This window comes from Mus caroli, chromosome 11 (assembly GCF_900094665.2).
Source record: "Mus caroli chromosome 11, CAROLI_EIJ_v1.1, whole genome shotgun sequence".
In the NCBI taxonomy this organism is placed as follows: Eukaryota; Metazoa; Chordata; class Mammalia; order Rodentia; family Muridae; genus Mus; species Mus caroli.
The window spans coordinates 82368639-82389323 of NC_034580.1; the positions used below are offsets into that span (position 1 = coordinate 82368639).

General features: G+C 40.2%; 1 protein-coding gene across 1 annotated transcript in view; it reads left to right on the forward strand.

The window, feature by feature from the left end:
• Trim37 (tripartite motif containing 37) overlaps positions 1–20685 on the forward strand; it is a 91694-nt gene that overhangs the window by 42368 nt on the left and 28641 nt on the right. The window contains exons 11-17 of the mRNA XM_029483551.1: positions 786–867; positions 1799–1875; positions 9320–9499; positions 13615–13729; positions 15964–16182; positions 17501–17637; positions 20296–20312. Of these exons, the coding sequence (XP_029339411.1) occupies positions 786–867; positions 1799–1875; positions 9320–9499; positions 13615–13729; positions 15964–16182; positions 17501–17637; positions 20296–20312 (827 nt within the window). The remainder of the gene's footprint in view (positions 1–785; positions 868–1798; positions 1876–9319; positions 9500–13614; positions 13730–15963; positions 16183–17500; positions 17638–20295; positions 20313–20685) is intronic.

Here is a 20685-nt window from a genome sequence, read left to right on the forward strand (position 1 = left end):
AGGCCTCAGTTTGTGTGTGGTGACATTTCTTAGTATCCTGGAATGTCCCCAAGTAGATTAGGTTAACAGGCCATGAAGGCCTAGGGTGCATCTGGCTCCACCTCTCCTGTGTTGGGATTGCAAGTGCAAGTGCCGTGTCTCACAGTTCTTCCTCAGGTTCCGAGGACTGATGGAGGAGGAAGTTTACACCTGAGCTGCCTCCTCAGCTGGTTTTCTCTGTCATCATTGGGTCATTTTATAGCTAAAAGCCTTGCTGAGTTTTCTCTACACATGCTAATGGCTGATATACATTCTTATTTCTCCATTAAAAAGAATATGCTATACAGGAGTGGCCAGTTTTGTTTAATCAGTTTTGGTGCTTAATATTGAGTCTAGGGCTATGCGTATGCTAAACACATGCTGTACCATAAAGTGACTCTGTATCTCTAGTTCCAGATGCTCCAGCATCCTCTTCACTATGTTTTTGTATTTGAAATAATAAAGAATGCTTACTGAGCCAGAATTAAACTTGAGCTACTTAGTGGTACTCTGATTTTTCTTAAATGGCATAGTTACTGAGTTCTTGCTGTGTTTTAATTGAGAGTTAAAAGATAACTGCTGAGTGTTTTGGTATCATTAATTCGTAATATAAATATATTCAAGCTTATTTAGTGAAACTTTGACATGTTCAGCAACTTTCTGTTGTTCAGTCTTTTAAATATTAACATACAGTGGAGTTGGTTTTGCTTGTTGCCATTTCATAATAGTTTTGATGTTGGAATTCGGTTGGTTTTCTTTTTTTGTAGCACTTTGCGGCAGAGAGCAGATCCTGTTTACAGCCCGCCTCTTCAAGTTTCAGGACTTTGTTGGAGGTTAAAAGTTTACCCAGTAAGTTTTTCCAATTTTCAAATTCAACTCAATTTTGAACTTTTCTTTAGTGTTTTGGAGTATATTAGTTTACTTACTAAATGAGTAAAGAGATTAGTAATTTCTTTATGCCATTTATTACTCAATTTGTGAAAAACAGTGCTAAATATGAATGTGTAAACTCTTAACATCATGAAATGTATTTCTGCTTTATAGGGAGATAAATATGTTTAGAAGAAAGTTTTAGTGGCTGGAGAGAGATGGATCAACAATTAAGAGCACTGTTGCTCTCACAAAGGACTGAGGTTCGATTCCCAGCACCCATGTGATAGCTCACAGCCATCTGTAACTCCCAATTTGATGGGATCCTTCAGACTCTTCTGACCTCCAAGGATCAGATGTGCACACATACGGTGCACAGATATACATGCAGGCCTAACAAAGAAATAAAATAAGTAAATCTAAAAAAACATTTTTTAAAGATATATGAGTATATGAGTACACTGTCGCTGTCTTCAGGCACACCAGAAGAGGGCATCAGATCCCATTACAGATGGTTGTGAGCCAACATGTGGTTGCTGGGAATTGAACTCAGGACCTCTGGAAGAGCAGTCTTTTTTTTTTTTTTTTTTCAAGACAGGGTTTCTCTGTGTAGCCCTGGCTGTCCTGGAAATCACTCTGTAGACCAGGCTGGCCTTGAACTCAGATATCCGCCTGCCTCTGCCTCCCAAGTGCTGGGATTAAAGGTGTGCACCACAACGCCCGGCAGAAGAGCAGTCTTAACTGCTGAGCCATCTCCCCAACTCCAAGCTTAGACATACTTGTTAACCCAATTACCTGATAACAGTCTGTGTTCTGTTTGTTGGCTTCATTGTTTCATTAAAGTTTTTTGTTGGAGTTGATCTGTAGTTTGTTTTGCATAAACTCTTTCTCTTTCTGTTGTTTTTTTAAGGATGGAAATGGAGTTGTCCGCGGCTATTATTTATCTGTATTTTTGGAACTATCGGCTGGCTTACCTGAAACTTCCAAGTTAGTGATTTAATTGACTTTCAGTACAAACGTGTGTGCTTACGTCTTAGTTAGGGTTCCTATTGCTGTGACGAAACTCTTGACTAAAAAGCAAGTTGAGAAGGAAAGAGTTTATTTAGTTTACACTTCCACATTGCTGTTCGTCACCTTAGGAAGTTGGGACAGGAACTCAAGCAGGGCAGGAACCTGAAGGTAGGAGCGCAGAGGCCAAGGAGGGTGCTGCTTCCTGACTTGATTCTGTGGTTTGTTCAGCTTTGCTTTCTTGTAGACCCCAGGACACTAGCCCAGGGGTGGCACCNCCCACAATGGGCTGGGCCTTCCCCCATCAATCACTAATTAAGAAAAAGCCTTACAGTTGGACCTTACAGAGGCATTTCCTCAAATGAGGCTGCTTCCTCTCTGATGACTCTANCTTCTGTCAAATCAACATAAAACCAGCCAGTACACTTTAGCTCCACAATTTTTTTTTTTTAAGATTTATTTATTTATTATATATAAGTACACTGCAGCTGTCTTCAGACACTCCAGAAGAGGGCGCCAGATCTCGTTACGGATGGTTGTGAGCCACCATGTGGTTGTTGGGATTTGAACTCTGGACCTTCGGAAGAGCAGTCGGGTGCTCTTACCCACTGAACCATCTCACCAGCCCCCACAATTTTTATTAAATACTTTTTCAAATTATAATTTCATGTCTTTTTTGAGACAGGGTGTTCCTCTTTAGCTTTGAATTGATAGTTTTTCTACCTCAGTATCTCATGTGCTGGGATTATAGATGTGTGCCACTATTCCTGGCTTATGGTTACATGCTTAGAACCTCAGTTCTGGAGCAGCAGATTTAGGTAGATCCCTAGGGCTCCCTGGATAGCCAACTTAGCCTAATTTTTGTTTTAGGAAGAGAGATCTTATCTCAGATAAGATAGACAGTACTTCAGGAAAACTTCAGCTTGTTCTCTTGCTTCCACGTGCACACACAAGATACCATTGTCTTGTAGCCTCTGACAACTACCAGCTTGTATTTTGTTTAGAAGGTATAATTTTTAAAGTGACTTTATAGGATAGTATATTTTCTTTGACTTACAAAACTAAATAAAAATATAAACTATGTTTTTATTTTTTAAATTTGTGTTTGTTTATTCTTAGTTTTTTTTAGTCTTAATATTTTTATTAGTATATACTGCACATATTAGTAATATATAATGATTAAATTGTGGTTTTTATTTCTCTCTTTTTTGAGACAGGGTCTTGCTCTTGGCTGGTCTGGAGCATGTTATGTAGGCCAGGTTGTGTGTGAACTCCTGAGTGCTGGAATTAAGCGGGGCTATTTTGTTTGTTTTTTGTTGTGTTTGCTTGTTTCTCTATGTAACCTGGTTGTCCTGGAACTCACTCTGTCTACCAGGCTGGCCTTAAACTTGCAGAGATCTGCCTGCCTCTGCCTTCCCAGTTCTGGGATTAAGGTGCATGGAACCACTGCCTGGCATTTTCTTTTGAACTTCATGTGTATGAGTGTTTTACTTGTATGTCTGTGTTTCATATGCATTCCTGGTGCCTACAGAGGCCAGAGGCGGGCACTGAATCCCTTGATACTGGAGTTGCATATGGTTGTGAGCTTCCATGGTGGTGCTAGGAATGGAACCCACACCTCCTCGAGAAGAGGAACAAATGCTTTTAACTTCCAAACTCTTTCTCCAGGGTCTGACTAGAGCCCTAGCTGGCCTTGATCTTGGTCTGGCCATGTGCTCATAGATGGATTCACATCTGCCATCCAAAGTGCTGGGATTTAAGCATGTGGCAACATATCTGACTTGGTTATAGTGCTTTCATGTGTGGGTGTATACACAAGCATGCGCAAGGTTTTCTGTATTCACTCTCTTACCTCCTCTTCCTTCTCGAGCTCTGCCAGGTAGTCCCCATTTTACTTTGTTGTCCTTTTGTAGTCCAGTGAGTTATAATTACAACTACTTTGGAAGAGTGTGGGTGAGAGCTTGTTTCAGAAGTATCATCAGTACCTTAGCAGCAGCTACCCCACTGAGTGAAATATCTCTCCCTCACCCAGCAGGCACGGATTGCCTATAAATAATCGGGGGCTGAGGAGAGGGCGGTGCAGCCTTATGAGACATGGATTTTTTTTTTTCTTTTTTTTTTTTAAAGCGGGTAACCCAAGATGTCCTTGAATCATGATTCTCCTAACTCAGACTTTTGAGCATTGATCCTTAACCACTGGGTCGGGACCACTGTGACGAGCCTCTATTTTCATAAATAAGTACTTTGCAATTCATAATAGTAGCAAAATTACAATTTTGAAGTAGCAGCAAAAATAATTTTATGGTTGGGATCACCACAACATGAGGACTGTATTAAAGGGTAGCAGCATTAAGAAGCTTGAGGACCACTGAGTCTTGAATATTGAAATTATAGGTGTGTGCCACCATATCTACACACTTATATATATATGTATATATTCATGGTTGTGATAAGGAATTTTCTCTGTGTGTGTGTGTGTGTGTGTGTGTATACATACACAAACACATTTGATTTTTTTTTTTTTTTTTTTTTTTGAGACAGGGTTTCTCTGTGTAGCCCTGGATGTCTTGGAATTCACTTTGTAGATCAGCTGGCCTTGAACTCAGAGATCCACTTGCCTTAGCTTCCTGAGCACTGAGATTAAAGATGATGTGTCACTATTACCTGCTGGAATTTGTAATTTTTTTTTTACACTACTACATTAGAATAGAATTTGTTGGTTTAGAATGGACTATTTGCTTAAAGCTAAAAATAGAATAGTAAGGATAAGATTCACACTTTCTGTTAAATCGATACATGAAACAACAGTTTCTAGATGAAGTAACTAGTGAAAGCAGTTTTTCCAAAATAAGAAACTCTCAGACTAACTCTGTGATTGCTCTCCCCTAAAGTCAGATAGTTTTGGAGAATTACTATTTGATAGAGGAAGTGAGGTGGAATCAGTCCAGGAATACCAGCAAACCTAGGGTACATTGGGTAGGAACCCAAGAAGCCTCTAGGCAGAGATCCAGAGATTTAGACTAGATTGCTGTTTTGCATCAGCAGAGTTGTCGTCAGGACTTATATAGGAGGAAACTGAGGAAAGAGAAGGCTGGGGATGAACCTTATGAAAGGATAAGAGGGAATAGTGAGAGGTCGATGTTTTCAAAGAGCCCAAGCACTACCCCTGTTTCTATCAAACAGAAGAGAAACTTCAATACATGGGGCATATGATAGAGCTCTGAGGAAGGCTTTTGTTGAGTAACGAGGAGGAGTCAGGTCTAAATTGAATGTTGTGCTGAGCCCACCTAACAAATGAAAATAAGACTTACAAGAATTTAAAAAAAAAAAATCCGGTAACTTAACTGCATCCTGGAATTAGGACAGTGAACAATTGTGAAGGAATCCATTAAAGTAAAATATACAATGGCAGATGTACCAATAGGAAAAAAACAAACCATGGGATAAATGAAGAAAATGGATTTAAATTAACTGATGCAGATCTTAGAGTTACAAGAGAATGACATTATGACAGTTATAACTATATTTTGTTGGGCACCGGGCCAATCGAAGGCTTTCTCAGAGGCACTGATGAAAGGATAAAGAATGCTAGTTCCTTGTTCCTTGCTCACAGGCAGACTTGGCAGTGTCCAGCCTGAGACTGGGGCCAGGGCCTGAAATGTTTCTCTTCCTGGGACCCTGGCTTTTCCCTCTGTAGAGTTTGGAGTTATTGGTCCCACTTGATATCCTTTGTACCTTTTCTGCAGCACTGCTTGGATAGCTTGTGCTGACTTTCCCATTGTATGAACTTTCTGCTGATTCTGTCCTGTGTTCCCCTGTAAACCACATATACTTCTTTCTTCTTTTACTTCCTTTGTTGGTTTATTTTGAGATAAGAGTCTCTCTACACAGCCTTAGACGTCCCAGAACTCACTATGTGTAAATTATGTTGGCCTCAAACTCACAGAGATCCGTCTGCCCCTGTTTCCAAGTACTGGGGTTAAAGGCATATGCTACTGCACCCGACTGATGCTGTATATCATAAACTTGCTTGACATGAACTATCAGTTTATGCAAGACCTCCTGATCCCAGACTTTCCCATCACCTTTCTCAGGTCTCCTGTCCCTGAAAAATGACCTGATTAAGGTCAATATTTCATTTTCACAAAAAGTTAGAGACATGAAAGATTTATAACTTTCTATTTAGAGTATGTGGTCGGGACAGTTCTCAGCTGATGGTTGTCTCCTGTCACTTTGTGAGATCTGGGAAACAAACTCAGGTTTGTTGTGTTTATTGTAAGCTATGCCCCTATTCCCAGAGGTGGTGACTGAGACTCTTTATATATGAATAAATACTGAGGCCAATAGTTTGGCTCTGTTCTTCGGCTAGTTCATCTCTTAATTACCTGTTTGTTCTAAGTTCTGCCACAAAGCTGGTTACCTGGTCCTCAGTTTCATATAACCATCTTTCTCTCTGTCTCTGCCTTGGGGCAAAGGAGGATTTTTAAATTTCTGTCTTTGATTGTTGTTTTCCATCTGTATTTTCATATTTTTATTGTCTTTGTCACTGGATTCAGCTTGATAGTTTTGTTACTGACCAAATAGATGTCAGGACTTTAATTCATAAATATATTTTTAACTAGATAGTGAGTCCAGGATTTCAGGCTCTTATTACTACACTATACCTCCAGGCCCTGTTTCAGGAATTTGAAGTTCATATTGTTTTAGAAATGGTAATAACTTATCCTTGATAATGTAATATGTTCGCATGTTTAGAAAAGATTGGAATTTATATGTGTGTGTGTTTGTTTGATATTTTTCTGAATACTTTCATGTAGTCTTCTATTCTGATAAATACAGTGTGTTAATTCACTTAACATTTCAGGAAGCATAGTGGGTTCAGAATCTTCTTCCATTAAATGTTGAAATGACATTCAATTTTGCAGTTCAAAATTTAGCAGTGGGGTAGTTTAACTGTTAAAAATACAGAATAAAAACATGAGTCACTATGTAGTAGCTAGATAGTAGTCTAGTAAATGTGAGTTATCAGTGAGGGGCTGCAGAAACACTTCGTATTTTTTTTCAAGCTTTATTCACTTTCTCAAGGTGTGTGAGCGTAAGCACGTGTGTAATAAGTAAAAATTCTACATGAGACATTTTGGAATTTGTTTTTAAGTAGTATTTATTGAGTGTGCTAGCTAGTTTTATGTCAACTTGACACAAGGTAGAATTATTGGAGCAGAGGGAGCCTCAGTTGAGGAAATGACTCCATAAGATTGGGCTGTCAGCAAGCCTGTAAGGCAATTACTTAGTGATTGATTGGGGGTGGGGGGTGGCAGCCTATTGTGGGTGGTTTCATCTCTGGGCTAGGTTCTATAAGAAAGCAGGTTGAACAAGTATGAGGAGCAAGCCATAAGCAGCATCCTTCCGTGGCTTCTGCATCAGCCCCTGCCTCCAGATTCCAGCCCTGCTTGAGTTCCTGTCCTGACTTCCTTCGGTGATGGACAACAATATGGAAGTATAAACCAAATAAACCCTTTTCTCCCCCACTTGTTTTGGTCATGGTGTTTCATCACAGCAATAGTAACCCTAACTAGGACACTGAGTAACTTCTGATATAGGGAAGAAAACTCAGGCTGGAGAAATGCCTCAGTGGTTTTAAGAGCAGTGGCTGCTCTTTCAAAGGACCCTGGTTCAATTCCCAGCACCCTTGTGGAAGCTCACAATTGTCTATAGCTCCAATTCAAGAGGCATCCTCATACAGACATACATGAAGGCAAAACATCATTGCATATAAAAGTCTTTATAAAAAGGGGGGTCCTCCTGTACCCCCTTTTTTCCCTTGTCTTATGTTTTTGTTTTAAAGCAAGGGACTTATACCCAGGCTGGTATTAACTTGATAAAGACAAGGATGCCCTTAAGCTCATGGCACTCTCATCTTTACCTCCCAAGTCCTGAGATTGTAGGTGTGGATCACTGTATCTGGCTGAGAAGGGAAGAGAGAGTTTCCTGTAGAGAGGTTTCCCTCCAGGTTCCAGCCCTTGACTGCCTTCAGTGATGAATGGTGTGATATGGAGGTGTAAGCCAAATAAGCCCTTTCCTTCCCTAGTAACCCTAACTATGACAGATAGTGGAGTGTTGCTATGATAGATCTGACCATGTTTTGGAGAGGACTGTGGAAGGACTTTGGAACGTTGGCCTACAAGAGCCGTTGAGTATTGAGAGCTCAGTGGGTTGTTCTCTAGGAGGTTTGAAGATGATATTAAAGCCATGCAGGTGGAGGCTTGGCTTGTGATGTTTCAGAGGGAAGATTTATCAGACCGTTTGTGTGAAGACTCTGGTTTCTGGTCAGGTGGAGCTGAAGACTTGCCTGTGATTAAAAAGAGACTAGAACCACTAAAGTAAAGTCTTTGTTTTACGGGGACAATTGATGCTGGTTCACTGGAGTTGAGAAGTTAGCAATGATTAAGAAGAGACCAGCATCACTGAGGTAAAATCTCCTGGGAAATGTTTCCTGAGAGTCAGCATACAGAAACTGTTACAGAAGCAGTCAAGGTTGTACCTGTCAGCTGAACTTGACAGTGTAAGAGTCATCCAGGTGGTTCTGGATTTGAAGAATGAACTGTCGTGGAGAACAGCTGAGGCCTGGCACTGTGAGAGGCCGTTGGTGAAGGTGTAGGATTGAAAGGGTTATGCAAAGAAGTTAAGGCTTGGCATCATGAAGAGATCCTATGAGAGTTGATTTTCAGGAAACCACAGCTGAGAAACTTTTGATTTTAGAAGACTGGCTGTTTTAAAGATACTAAATTTTAAAGTGAGTTTGTAAAGATGTGGGACTTTTAAGTTTGTAAAATGTGCTATGTTGTGATATTGAAATTAACGTGTGATCTTGGGGATGAATAAAAAAGGAAAGGCTGTGGCTTAACAGTGAGGTCAGGTTGACAAGAGGTCAATTGTGCTGCATAAATTTATGTCAACTTGATCCAAGTGAAAGTAGGAGAGAACCTCAATTAAGAAAATGACTTTATAAGATCAGGCTGCAGGCAAACCTGTAGGTCATTCATTAGTGATTGATGGGGTATGGCCCAGCTTATTGTGGGTTGCATCATCCCTGGGCTGGTGATTTTGGATTCTAAAATTGGACTGAGCAAACAAGTAAGCAGCCTCCCTCTGGGCTCTCTGCACCACCTCCTGTCTCCAGCATCCCACCCTAGTGGAGTTCCCGTGCTGCCTTCCTTCAGTGATGAGCTGTGACATGGAAGTGTAAGCCAAAGAAACCCCTCCCTCTCCCAAGTTGCTCTTGTCAGGTTGTGGCTGGTTTGAAATACTGCTGTTTCTGTAATTGATATCTGTTTTGAATGGAGTTCCGCTGGAGTAACAACATTATTTTCATATAATTATTTTTGCTTTCCTGACTGTACTAATAATATTTTCTGCATTTTAGATATGAATATCGTGTAGAAATGGTTCACCAGTCGTGCAATGATCCTACAAAAAATATCATTCGAGAATTTGCATCTGACTTTGAAGTTGGAGAGTGCTGGGGCTACAATAGGTTTTTTCGTCTGGACTTACTTGCAAATGAAGGATACTTGAACCGACAAAATGATACAGTGATTTTAAGGTAATTTGAGATATTTGATATTGTGATTTATAAGGGAAATAATATCATTAAAACTGTATTTTAGAGTTTCTTTTAACAAACATAAATATTTAAATTCACACTAACTATAACTTTTATTCCAGGAATTCCATGTAGTTAGATGAATAATAAAATTCAGTATAAAGACACCTTGTTCAATAATAATGATGATAATTTCTTTAAAGGTGGTTTATAGGTTGAGCATATCTAACTAAAAATCTAAAATCTGAAATTTTGAGTTGAGGTCAGCCTAGTCTGCAGAGTGAGTTCCAGAATAGCCAGGGCTACAGAGAGAAACCCTGTCTTAGGGAGACAAGGGGGGGAAAAAAAAAGAAATCACAGTGAGAGGGATGCTGTTCCAACAAGAGTACTGGTTAAATCGCCTTCAGCCTGTGCACAGAGCACACACCCGAAATCTCAGTACTGAGGGTGTCTGAGAGTAAACAGTGAGGGCATTATTTATAGGGCACTATGGAGGGGTGTTTTGGTTTGTGTTTCGTTTTTTTCTCTCTATTTGACAGTGTAATATTTCAGTGACTGACTTTTCAAGCTTACTTTTACAGAATAATATTTTAGTTTTTGATAAAATGTGTTAGAAGTATGGAAACAAAAATGAAAATTACCAGGTGTGGTGGTACATATTTGTAATCCCAGAAATTAGGTGGTAGATTAAGAGGATCAGGAGTTTGAGGCTATGCTTGTCTACCTAGGGGATTTAGGATTTGCCAGGACTTCTTGAGATGCTGTGTCAGAGAAAGCAAAACCCAGAGAGGAGGGAGGAAGAAGACCGTCACGCTTTTCTCTTGATGTAACCTTGTTTTTCTAATTTAACAGAGAAAACACTTTATTGGCATTTCATGTTACAGTCACAATTCTAACATCAATTTACTAACCTACAGAGTGACAGATTTTCCCTCCATGCTTTTATTAGTGTCTATAACGGTTTTCATTGTGGCCTCTTCATGGTTGATGTACTACAGTTTTGGCCTTATTGACTCCTTTTCTCCTCTTGATTAGCTCCTTTTTACTTTTTTGCTCATTTTGTTTAAGATTTTGATATAATTTTTACATATTTATTACATATTTATTAGGAAGTTAAGGCTTTTTTTATACCTCTGGTTTTTGTTATATTTTGTTGTTGTTTTGTGTTTTTGAGACAGGGTTTCTCTGTGTAGCTCTGGCTGTCCTGGAACTCTCTCTGTAGACTTGTCACACCTCAGACTTAGAGATCCAGCTGAATTATTACCTGCGGTTTTGTTTTTTTGCTTTTGTTTTTTGAGGCAGGGTCTCTATTATGTAGCTCTGGCTGTCCTGGAACTGTGTGGACCAAGCTGGCCCTAAACTCACATATGCTTCTGCCTCCTAAGTGTACAAGATTAAATGTCTGCACCACCACACCTGGCTTTTCTGTAACTCTAAATAAATATATAATTAAACTAGATAAGTTTATATATTTATTTGTACGTTAAAAGAGAAATAGGAAAACCTTTCTGCTATTTTTATCCAAATGGCACAAATAGTATAAAAACGAGTGTGCAGGCCTGGCAGTGGTGGCACACGCCTTTAATCCCAGCACTTGGGAAGCAGAGGCAGGCGGATTTCTGAGTTCGAGGCCAGCCTGGTCTACAGAGTGAGTTCCAGGACAGCCAGGGATACACAGAGGAACCCTGTCTGGAAAAACAAAAGAAAACCAAAAAACAAAAGTAGAGTGTGTGGGAATGACTAGGAGTGTGATCCATCAGTCAAAGGAAGTACTGAGAAGCTTTTCTAATGTTCTCTCATGAACACTAAAGATAGTGATTGTGCCATTCTGCCTTCTCATACATGAGTGTCATTGGCTAGCTTAGATGCTGCTCCAGCTAACTAGATGTAAGATCTTAGGTAAAACTGAATTGTCTCTATTTGATGGTTTGTTTGTCAACTGAATGTAGAATGACTTGGGAAAGGAGTCTCAGCTAGAGCTAGTGCAGATTAGGTTAGCCTGTGGGCGTGTCTGGGGGGGATTATCTTGATTATGTCATTGAAATGAGAAGACCTGCCAATTCTGAATAACACCATTCTCTGAGTCCTGGGCTGTATTCAGGGAAAGTGAGCTGAGCACAGGCATAGAGGCAGCTGTTCTGTCTGCGTCTAAGCTTAGATGTGATTACTTGCCTCATATTTCTGCCTTGACTTCCTAACAGTAACCTGTTTCCTTTCCCTTCAAGTTGCTTTTTGCTTGGTAGTTTCCTGTTTCTGTAACAAGTATGTGAGATAATCATTTTATAAATCTGGTTCACAGTTTCCAAGCTTTCAGTCCATGAGGATTAGCACTATTGTTTTGAGTATGTGGTTGTGGTAAATCACCACATTATAGCAGCCCTCATGGCCGAGGTTTGGAAGAGTATGGTGTCTAGTGTTCTCTTCAGAGTCATGCCCCAGTGTCATGACTATCTTCTAATGATACACTAAAGGGAACACCCTTCTACACTTAGGCCTTTGGGAGTACATTCAAGTTCGGTAGCTAACAAAGGGTGGCCAAGTGGAAGGTCTAGAAGACATGAGAGAAATAAGACTTTTTTTTGGTTTTTGGTTTTTTTTGAGACAGGAAGATTTCTCTGTATAGCCCTGGCTGTTGAGGAACTCACTTTGTAGACCAGGCTGGCCTCAACTCAGAAATCTGCCTCCCTCCCGAGTGCTGGGATTAAAGGCGTGCGCCACCACGCCCGTCTGAAATTACACTTATTGTCTTGTGGTTATTTTCTCAAAAAATGTTGTTATACATTCCCTTACATGTGTGTTTCACTAAGTAGAATCATGTTTGGCTCTTGAGTAAGAGAGATTTGTTTTTAATAAATATTACGAGGTTTTTGATTTGTTTTGTTTTCCTTTAAGATAGGAAAGACTTCTCTCTGTAGTCTTGGCTGTCTTTGAACTCACTCTGTAGACCAGGCTGGCCTCAAACTCATAAAAATTGGCCTGCCTTTGCCTCCTTAGTGCTGGGATTAAAGGCATTTGCCTTAACCACATGGCTTATTAAGAAGGTTTAAAAAAAAAGATACATTAAAGACATTTATGTAGTTATTAGGGATTACTATAGATACTTTTTATTTGCTATTTTGTTGATATGTAGTTTTGATTATAGGCTACCTGGAGAGGGCAAAGATACAGTTTATTGGAAGCATATAACTCTTTTGAACCTGGTAAAGCAGTTGTGGTTATTTGGCCCAGTACATGAATTTTCCCAAAGCTTAGGAAGTCTGAGGACACTTGAGTGGTGACTCATACCTCAACACTAGCACTAGAGAGTCTAGGAGGATGGCTGTGTGTTTTATTTTTTAGACCAGTCCAAACAGAATGAGATGCTGCCTCCAAAAAACAGTAAACTATTAAAATTTAAAATGGAAGTGAGATTAAGAGCTGGGATGGGGGAGAGAAAACACAGACCTTAAACTATGTTTTTCTGGAGTCTGACTAGGTAAAGGGATAGGAAAGGGTTAGTCCCATGTAGTTATGATCCTCTTTCTTTTCCAGCTTGGGATCATCATATTTGAACTACATACAGTATTATAATATCTATGCTTTGTGGGTTAACTTGGCAGCTTAGTCTTGATATGCATGTGATCTTTAGAAAAATAGAGTTTAGGGTCTCAAGAGATGGCTCAGTGGTTTAGAGGACAGGCTGTTCTTCCAGAGGTCCCAGGCTTGATTCCGAGCACCCACATAGCAGCTTACAACCATCTGTAACTCCAGTCTTAGGTGAGCTAACACCCTCTTCTGACCTCTGCAAACCCCAGGCATGTTTGTGGTACACAGACATACATGCAGGCAAAACACCCATACATATAAAAGGAGAGAAAAAGTGTAGTTTTAGTTTAGACAGTTGACACCTAGAGCCTCCACAGTCCCTTTCAGTTATGAGAACATATGTGAATGTTGGGCAACAGAAACTCAGGATTCATTTCAAGTGGTTCTTGCTGCTTTGTTTGTTTCTTTTTTGAGACAGTTTCTCTGTGTAGCCTTGGCTGAAGTGGTGCTTATGGAATGGGAACTGTAGAACTTATATAATGCACAGATTCACCTTTTGTATTATTCTTCATGTGGAATTATTCTTTAAGGTTTCAGGTACGCTCACCGACATTTTTTCAAAAATGCCGGGATCAGCACTGGTACATTACTCAGTTGGAAGCTGCACAGACTGGTTATATCCAACAAATAAACAATCTTAAAGAGGTAAGGCAATTAAAGCCGTTCTTTTTGTTGTTGTTGTTGTTGCTGCTGTTGTTTTTCGAGACAGGGTTTCTCTNCCTCGAACTCAGAAATCCACCTGCCTCTGCCTCCCAAGTGCTGGGATTAAAGGTGTGCGCCACCACACCCGGCTTAATTAAAGCTGTTCTTGCCTACTACAGCCTATTATTCTTTTGGCTTGCTGCTTTTTGATTTTGGCTGTCCATGTTAATATTGTGGTAAAAATTTGACTGTTCTTTTCTCTACCCTTTGAGCCTCTAGATTCTGTACTACTCAATTGTGTAGCCACATTTAGCTACATTTAGCTTTCATTAAAATCAACAATACTATACCTTAGTTGTAGTAACTTCATTTCAGGGGCTTGTGATAGATACTGTAGATATATAATATTACTATTATGCAAAGTTGTGCTGTGCAGTACCACTCTGGTTTGAGGTAAACATTGTTTCCCTCAGTGTCTAAGATGATTGTCTTGTACAGGCTATCTTGAGTTTAAAGATTAAAAGTGGGATAATTGAAAGTTGCCATACTTTGTTTGAATTCTTGTTGTTGATTGAATACTATAATAAGTAGTTAATAAATTTAATAAGTGGTTAATAAATTTTGATTTTGAAATAATGAAATTGTGTAAGGAATTCTTTCATGTGGAAGTTGAAACTGGTTTTATGGTGTTTGCGTGTGCATGTGTGTGTCACATGTATCTCATGCCACTGTGCACATGTGGGACACTTGTGGGAGTTTATTCTCCCTTCTACTATGTGAGTTCAAGGATTGAGCTCAGGTTATCAGGCTTAGTAGCAGGTTCTCTGCCTCACTGAGCCATCCTGCAGCCTCTCCATATGGGCTTTGAATGGAGTGGGAGGTTTGGATTATGAAAGTTGTAGTAGATGAAGCTCCGAAATATGGGTGAATATAGATTAAAACTACTGGAGCTGGACGTGTAGCTCAGTAATTGAATGTCTACCTCACAATGAAAAGGCCTGGTTTCTCAGCACCATCAAACAAAACAGATCAAAGCTCTGCCTGCCTTCTCAGTACAGTTTGTGAACTATATGTATTGTTTAGACTAGATACACAAAAGGATGTTTATCTTTGTCATAAACATATTTCAAAAACAAGACAGGAGAAAATGAGAGAAAGAAATGGTTTTGTTTTGTTTTCTGAAGACTTATTATTTATGTATATGAGTGCTTTATTTATATATGTACCTGTATGACAGAAAAGGATATCAGATCCCATAATAGATGGTTGTGAGCCACCATGCTGGTGCTGGGAATTGAGCTGTGGAAGGACTGCCAGTGCTCTTAACCAGTGAGCTATCTTTCCAGTCCAAAGAAATGGTTTTTAAAAACTATTTTCAGGAATATCTGGATCTACTTTTTTCCCCGTGTTTTGAGACAGTGGAGCCCTGGCTGCCCTGGAACTCAGTATGTAGACCAGGCTAGCCTCTGCAAGCATGAGGCACCCAGCTCCCACTCAAGTGTCAATGTCCACAGGTGACAAGTGCTTAGCCTTTTGGAGATTCATGTGCATGAGCGTGTTCTCAGGCCCTACATAGCTCCCTCTGTGTGCATTGTGCTGCTGAATCCTGCAGGATGGACAAGACCCAGTTGTGTTTTGCTTGTCACCTCCGTGATCCACCTTCTGCACGTCCCTTGGGCTGTTTCTTCAACTCCAACTTCATGCTGCCCTCCCTTCCCCTCTCCTGGCCGCCCTTCTTCCTTCCTTCCTTCCTTCCTTCCTTCCTTCCTTCCTTCCTTCCTTCCTTCCTCTCTCTTCCCCCCTCTTCCCTCTCTCCCTCTCCTCTCTCCCTCTCTTCCTCTCCTCCCCCCTCCCTATTTATATGAAGGCCAAGCTGGAGATCACCAGTTTCTGCCTCCTGGGTGCTGGGATTAGCTACATGTGCTGTTACACCCAGTTTATATCTAATTTTCTTTTTTATTTTATTTTTTTTTTAAGATTTATTATTATACATAAGTACACTGTAGCTGTCTTCAGGTGTACCAGAAGAGGGCATCAGATCTCATTACGGGTGGTTGTGATCCACCATGTGGTTGCTGGGATTTGAACTCAGGACGTTTGGAAGAGCAGTCAGTGCTCTTACCCACTGAGCCATCTCACAAGCCCCTTATATCTAATTTTCAACTGTACTTTGTTTACTTTGCCACTGAGACACCTCTTACACTTAATGTTGATTTGTACTGTTCTTATTTTAAAAGAGACTGACGATTGAGCTGTCCCGAACTCAGAAATCCAGAGATCTGTCACCACCAGATAATCATCTTAGCCCCCAAAATGATGATTCTCCTGAGACACGAACTAAGAAAGCTGGGTCATGCTCTGACATGCTTCTGGAAGGTGGTCCTACTTCCGCTTCTGTAAGAGAGACCAAGGAAGATGAAGATGAGGAGGAGAAGATTCAGAACGAAGACTATCATGTAATAATAGATTTAGATTGGTAATGTGTGCAGTAGGATCATGGGTTCCAGCATAAAATGCAGGGAAAACAGTGTCCTACAGATCTTGTCCACTAGTTTTCATTATTGGTGTGTGCATGTTGTATAAATGTAATAATTAGACAGCATTGCAACGTTATAAAAGTTAGTTCATTACAGAAGACTGTTCTCTGTAACTGTGACACATAGTCTAGAAACTATGGATTTTAAAAATATGTTTGTTTGTTTGTTTGTTTGTTTTTATCATTCACTGTAGCTGCTAGGTACTTCATTTCTGCTTGTAAGAGGACTTATAAGTTGGTTAGTTTTTGCCAAGTCAAATAATAGCTGGAATAGGAATTCACTGAGTGGATTTTGTTTGTTTTTAGTTAAGATTAGGAGTCCAGAGTAGATTTTCTGTGGCTGTTGCTTTTAAGATGGGAGACTTGGATTTTATGTTTCATTTTACTCAATGTGTCAAAGTACAACTGCCTTAGTCTATGAGCCCTATTTTCTTTCCTCAATTATTCAGTGCATAATGTCATCAATCTTTCAGTGGTCTGAGACAGTGGAGCCTGACTGCCCTAGAACTCAGTATGTAGACCAGGCTAGCCTCTGCAAGCATGAGGCACTCAGCTCCCACTCAAGTGTCAATGTCCATAGGTGACAAGTGCTTAGCCTTTTGAGTAAATTGAATGGTAGAACGTGTAGATTAAGCAGCTGAAAGTTGTTCTGTGCAGGTGGATAGAGGGGCTACGAGGATGAGAAAGGCTGGGGCAGGGGGTCGTGTGACTTAAGTGGTAGATTGATTTGTTTTTGTAGCTCAGGCTGGCTATGAGCTAGAAAACACTATGTGAGAAAGGACAGCCTTTTTGGCTCGCTGCTTTCTCAGATTCCCCAGTGCTGAGGTACAGCTGTGCACCACTACGCCTGGCTGTAAGAAGTTACTTTGTGAGGAGAGCCTTATTGGAGGCTGACTAGGAATGTGTAAATTACTCCTTGTTGCATTGAGGGCCCAGCTCAGGTTGATAAGTAACTATAAATCAAAAATGGTAGCAGTCAGTGAGGTTGTGTGACTTTTCTCTAGAGTATTCAGTGGTGTAAATATAGGATCAGAAAATAGAACTCTGCTTAGTGTCTTAACTGGGACGACCAACTGAGTAGAAATGTTTGGAATAAAAATCTTGTTTTAGCCAAGTGTGGTGGTGCTTGCTCTCAGGAGGCTGAGAGAGGAAAAATAAGACCAGCCTGGACTACATTATCAGACTCTCCACTCAGAATTCTAAGAAGGAAATGAGAGGAAGTCGTGTTTTCCTTGTAGCATGAGCTCTCGGATGGAGATCTGGACCTGGATCTTGTTGGAGAAGATGAAGTGAATCACCTTGATGGCAGCAGCTCTTCTGCTAGCTCTACAGCAACAAGCAACACAGAAGAAAACGATATTGATGAGGAGACCATGTGAGTCCCATGTTAACACTCCAAGTAGGAATTATTAGAAACTGTAGCAACTGGTTTATGTTAAGTATGGAAATATTCAGCACTTTGTTTTTTACATATAATCTAGATATAAACTAGGCCTTCTAAGCTAAGCTAGGAGTTTTTCTTATTTATTTATTTATTCATTCAATTTTTTTTTTTTTAATTGAACAAGGAGCGATGGCTCTATGATTAAGAATACTGGCTGCTCTTCCAAAGGACCTGGGTTCAATTCCCAGGACCTACATGGCAGCTTATAACCATCTTTAATCTGATTCTCACTTCTGGCCTCTGTGGGCACTAGGCACACAGGTGGTACACAGACATAAATACAGGTAAAATACATAGTTAAGATGAATACTTTCTTTTCTTTTTCTTTCTTTTTTTTGGGGTTGGGGGTTGAGACAGGGTTTCTCTGTGTAGACCTGGCTGTCCTAGAACTCACTGTGTAGACCAGGCTGGCCTCGAACTCAGAAATCCGCCTGCCTCTGCCTCCCAGGTGCTGGGATTAAAGATGTGCACCACCACTGCCCAACAAGATAAATACTTTTTTAAATTCACTTTTTAATTTTTGAGGTTTTGGAGATAGGGTTTTTCTGTGTAGCCCTGGCTATCTTTGGAACTCACTGTAGACCAGGCTGGTCTCTGTCTCCTAAGTGGCACCACTGCCCAGCATAAATGTAAGTTTTTAAATGTGTGTGTGTATGTGTAATATTGGCATACAGAGGTCAGAGTTCAACTTGTAAGAGGTGGTGTTATACTTCCACTGTTGGTTCCAGGGATGATTATTCTTTTATAATTTACTTTACTTTATGTGCTTCATGTTTTGCCTGCATGCACATTTGTCTGTGTGAGGGCGTCAGATTCCCTGGAAGTGGAATTACAGACAGTTGTGCGCTGCCGTGTGGTTGCTAGGAGTTGAACCCTAGTCCTGGGAAAGAGCAGTCAGTCCTCTTACCTGCTGAGCCATCTCAGCCTCCAATCAGATTTTCAGGGCTGCACAGTAATGATTTTTACTCACTAAGCTGTATCACTGGCCCAAACCTGGTCTTGCTGATGAGGGTTGGCTGCCTATTGTAGGCTTTTCTGGCACTGTTTTATAGCTTTATTCCTTAGAGTGGGAGGGGGAGAGGGGGAGAGACCTCTGAGTCTAAACCTAGACTGAGGGCAAAAGTACACTTCTCTCTCCGGCTTTAGAAACTGAGTTAACTGGATGTTGAAAGAAAAGAGCCCTATGCTCTTTCTTATTACCAATGTAAATACTGTTTTTTTAGTAGCCATTTCTTCATTTTATATTTTATGCCATTAGGAACATTTCCAGAGTACTTTTTTTTTTTTTTAAATTTTTCTTCCTCCTTTTCTTTTTCTTTTTTTTTTAGATTTATTTTATGAGCTTTTTGCCTGCATGTATGTCCTTGGACCATACGGATGCTCAGTGGCCACAGGCAAGGGCATTTGATCTCCGGGAACTGGAGTTACAGATCCATGGTTGTTGGCCATCGTGTGGGTGCTGGGACCCTGGCTCTCTGCAAGAGATACACATAATCTTTTTCTAATGATTTATTTATTTTTATATATTTGAATACATTTTTGCTGTCTTCAGACACACTAGAAAAGGGGAATCAGATCCCGTTACAGATGGTTATGAGCTACCATGTGATTCCTGGGAAATTGAACACAAGACCCGTGGAAGAGCAGCCAGAGCTCTTAACCGCTGTCTCTCCAGCCCTGAAACACATGATCTTAATTGGTGGAGTTACCTTATTTCTAGAGTCTCAACAGGCTTTTTTTTTTTTTTTAAGATTTNTTTATTTTTATTATATGTAAGTACACTGCAGCTGTCTTCAGACACTCCAGAAGAGGGCGCCAGATCTCGTTACGGATGGTTGTGAGCCACCATGTGGTTGCTGGGATTTGAACCTCGGACCTTTGGAAGAGCAGTCGGGTGCTCTTACCCACTGAGCCATCTCACCAGCCCCTCAACAGGCTTTTTAAAAATTATTTTCCTCAGTTTTACTTGATAGTAAGGCTTCAGAATTCCTTACACTGTCACAATGGGAGCTGATCTTAAAATTTCTTTAGATATACAGAAGTAGCATCGTCTTTCTTACTGTTTGTACTATTAGGTACTTTATAGTTGAATTTGAGGTAGTTCAGAGGTGATTTTTAAAGAATAAATAGGAACCACCCTGTTTTCTGAAGTTGTCTTAGTCATATGCAGTAAATTGTGTGTGTGTGTGTGTGTGTGTGTGTGTGAAAGAGACAGACAGACAGACTGAGGCAAGGTTTCAATAACCTCACAGAACTCATTGTGTGGCTAAGGATGGCCTTGAATTCCCAGGCCTCCTTTGTGTGCCTCTCAAGTATTGGGTATACAGGCATGTACCAGCACTCCTGACTTGGAGGGTTTTTCTTAAATATTAAAATGTAGGGTGTGGGGTTTTTTTGGGCAGGGGGATTGTCATTATTTTTATTTTTTTCCCTATTAACTATCATTAGAGTGTGGGTCTTTTTTTTTTTTTTTTTTTAAATTTTTGAGATGGTCTTGCCATAGCCTAATCTGCTCACAAACTTGCTATATGCTATATAACTGAGGATGAGAACTTTCTGATCTTCCTGTCTCTGCCTCCTTAATCCTAGGATTGCTGAGATTTCAGGTGGGTACCATACCACTAACCCCGGTTCCATGTGGTGATAGTTCAAACCCTAGACTTCCTAAGTGCTAGATAAGTACTGTACTAACTAAGCCATATGCCTGCAACAGAGACAACTCATTATAAATGTATAACTTCTTACAGTGTTCTGATGCAAAAATTAAATATTGTTAGCTTGCTTTGATGTTATTTAAAACTTATTTGACTATTAAATGCATACTCATGACTGACTAAGGTCTTGTCTTAGTCAGGGTTTCTATTCCTGCACAAAAATCATGACCAAGAAGCAAGTTTGGGAGGAAAGGGTTTATTCGGCTTACACTTCCACATTGCTGTTCAACACCAAAGGAAGTCAGGACTGGAACTCAAGCAGGTC